The 2,658-nt window shown below is 63.5% G+C and overlaps 1 protein-coding gene across 1 annotated transcript in view; it reads right to left on the bottom strand.

The window, feature by feature from the left end:
* Positions 1 to 392, bottom strand: part of GATA5 (GATA binding protein 5) — a 52,680-nt gene extending 52,288 nt beyond the window's left edge. Inside the window, exons 1-2 of the mRNA XM_014532773.1 lie at positions 153 to 392; positions 41 to 79 (exon numbers count right to left, since the gene is read on the bottom strand). Of these exons, the coding sequence (XP_014388259.1) occupies positions 41 to 79; positions 153 to 392 (279 nt within the window). The remainder of the gene's footprint in view (positions 1 to 40; positions 80 to 152) is intronic.
* Between the last annotated feature and the right edge of the window lie 2,266 nt (positions 393 to 2,658).

Below are 2,658 nucleotides of genomic sequence, written 5' to 3'. Positions count from 1 at the left end.
AACAGCAGAGCGCCGCCCCGAAGGAAATGGCTAAACTTACCTGGAACTTGAGGCACTGAGCGGAGATGCTGGGCAGGGCCTGGGGGGCGGCCAGAACGGGTTAACCTGCCCAGGCAACAGAGCGCCGCCCCGAAGGAAATGGCTAAACTTACCTGGAACTTGAGGCACTGAGCGGAGATGCTGGGCAGGGCCTGGGGCCGGGCGGCCAGAATGGCCAGGCTGGGACTCTGCACTTTTGCGGCTCCCTCCGTGGGGTGGGGCGGGTCCCTGTGCTGGGCTGCGGCGAGGTGCGCCGGGAGACTGGTCCTGAGGGGAGCAGCCCAGAGGTCTCTGCCGAGCCCTTCTGCCTCTGGCCCTCCCATCAGGGGGTTGGAGCTCTCCCGCACCCCCATGCGGAGCCCGGCACAGCCCAGGCCAGGGACTTGGGGGCTGGGGGGGCACAGCTGAAGGTGCTGGAGGAGGTGCAGGCAGGTGCCAGCTCACGGCCGTGGGGGCCCCTGGGAGGTGGTGTGCGTTTCCCTATCAAAATGGGAAACTTTTATGAAGTAGCTGAGGTTCCTTTGTGAGCAGGTGGGAGCTCACGGGGCTCCTGTGGGACCTGGGGTGGCTCTCTTACCCTTTGAGGGCCCCAACTTCCCCTGACCTCCAGATACCATCCCTCTGGGCGCCTGGGAGAGAAGGCCAGGGAGGGTCAGGGGCCGGCAGTGGCTGCGTGTCCCAGCCGCTGGGTCCCCTTTGTCAGGGGGTGGCCAGGAGGTTTAGCCCAAACTCCCTTCATGATGGAGGTCCTCTGGGGGGCACACTTCAGGGATGAGAAGTGGGGGTGTCAGTCGCCCTTTTATCCTTGGCCACATGGAGGTGATGACGACAATATCACACGGGTCTTTCTGCCCAGGGGCCCTTCCATTAGTGGGGTCGGAGCTCTTCCCCACCCTCATGCGAAGCTCCAGCCCCGCCACTCCCGCCGGCACGCCCAGGCCAGGGATTGAGGAGACACTGCGGTGACAGCAGCATCCCCACCCTCTCTGGGGCCGTCCTGCAGGCTGTGGGTGGGAGGGGCAGGCACCACAGGACCAGGGCCCAGCTGTGGACCCTCTTGTGTCTGTGCTGGGCGCCCCATCCCCCAGCAAGCAGCTCCCCTGCCTCTCCCTCTGCAGGACCCCTCCGTGAGTGACACCCTCCTTCCCAGTCAGCCTCCCCTGCCGGCCTCCCCGGTGGTGCTGAGGCCTGTCCCATGCTCTCGGCAGCCCGTGCCTCCTCTCCCCTCCCACTGCCAGGTGCTCCCTCCCTGCAGGCGCCTGACCTGTCCAGTTTGCACACCCCTGGCTTTGGGCGGTGGTAGAAATTGGGAAGAGGGGCCATCGCAGGGAAATTTGGAAATGCAGGGGAGGAAGTATCGATACAATTAAGTATTCAAATGAGCTTAGTTTGCTGCTTGCTAAGTTTACTTAAACCCTCTATTGCCGGCTCTTCAGCAGCCGGTGAACGTGGGAAGTTCATTAACAGGAAGGAGGCCTGTGTTTGCCTGTAAACTGGCATCGATCAGGCCTGGTGGGGGCTGGGCGCAGGCCACCAGGAGCCAGATGAGGACCATGTCCTAGGTGCCCCCCATGAGCTGCCTGCCTGTGCAAGCATCCTTTCAGGGGCCGTGGCAGGCAGGGGTGGTGACGTGAGGAGTGGAGAGAGGGTGAGTGCAGGAGGAGGAGGAGGCGTGGTGGGAGAGGAGCCATCCAGTCCCTTGCCGGGCTGGGCCTCTGCTCTGTGGCCAGAGTCAGGCACAAGGGAGCCCACCAAGGCCCGGGTCACCTCCCAGCAGCTCCCAGCCGCCCCTGGGGACTTGGGTCCACCTGCGACTGCCTTTCTCCTGCTGTGCTTCAAAGACAGAGCACTGAGCCCTGCCCTTGGGTGCCCATTCCTGGAGTCACACCACCAGGGACCTGCCTGGAGGTGCCAGCTGCCCAGGTAAGGCCTAGCCATGCTCTGGTCTCCTGTGCCATCTCCTGTCTGGGCCACCCTGTTCTCCAGCTGCTCAGGATCAGGGCCTCTCTGTGCACTTGGCAGGGATGAGGGCACCCAAATGGAGAGGGAGGGTGTTGGCTGAGGCTGGCACCCGCTCGGGGAAGGACACCTCCCTTCTGTGGGGTGAGGGTGGGAGTTGGCAGCCTGGGTCCTTTCTGGTTCCACTGATGCACACGACTGTTGGGGTGATGGGAGGGATTCTCAAGACTTTCTGAGTTGCATGGTCTGCTTCTGCCTTCCTGACTCTGTGCATGTGTGTATGTGAGAGAAATTGGGAGAGGCAGAGGGAGGGAGGGAGGGAGGGAGGGAGAGGGAGACTGAGGTCAGAGGGGCATCGGCCGCACAGGCCCTGGATGATCAGAGCCGAGGGAGGGGGTTCTGGCTCTGAGCCCAAGGAGGGCTCCAGGGTGTGGACAGGCGGAAACCCAGGCCCATGCGCCCTCTCCACCCACCGTGGGGCCGCCCACACCACGGCTGAGCACGCGGAACTGCCTGCCTGGGAGACATACTTCTTTATATGCCCATATGACCTGGGAAGCTATGGAATGTAAAGAAGTATGTATTTCAGGTCGGGGACTCGGTCGCCGGAGTAAGGGGCAGTCCACACCCCGGGACCTCCTGCAGGGCCTCCGGGGGGAC

Source organism: Myotis brandtii, unplaced genomic scaffold (assembly GCF_000412655.1).
Source record: "Myotis brandtii unplaced genomic scaffold, ASM41265v1 scaffold915, whole genome shotgun sequence".
In the NCBI taxonomy this organism is placed as follows: domain Eukaryota; kingdom Metazoa; phylum Chordata; class Mammalia; order Chiroptera; family Vespertilionidae; genus Myotis; species Myotis brandtii.
The sequence above is the reverse complement of the archived record's forward strand: the minus strand, read 5'-3'. Positions and strand labels throughout refer to the sequence as shown.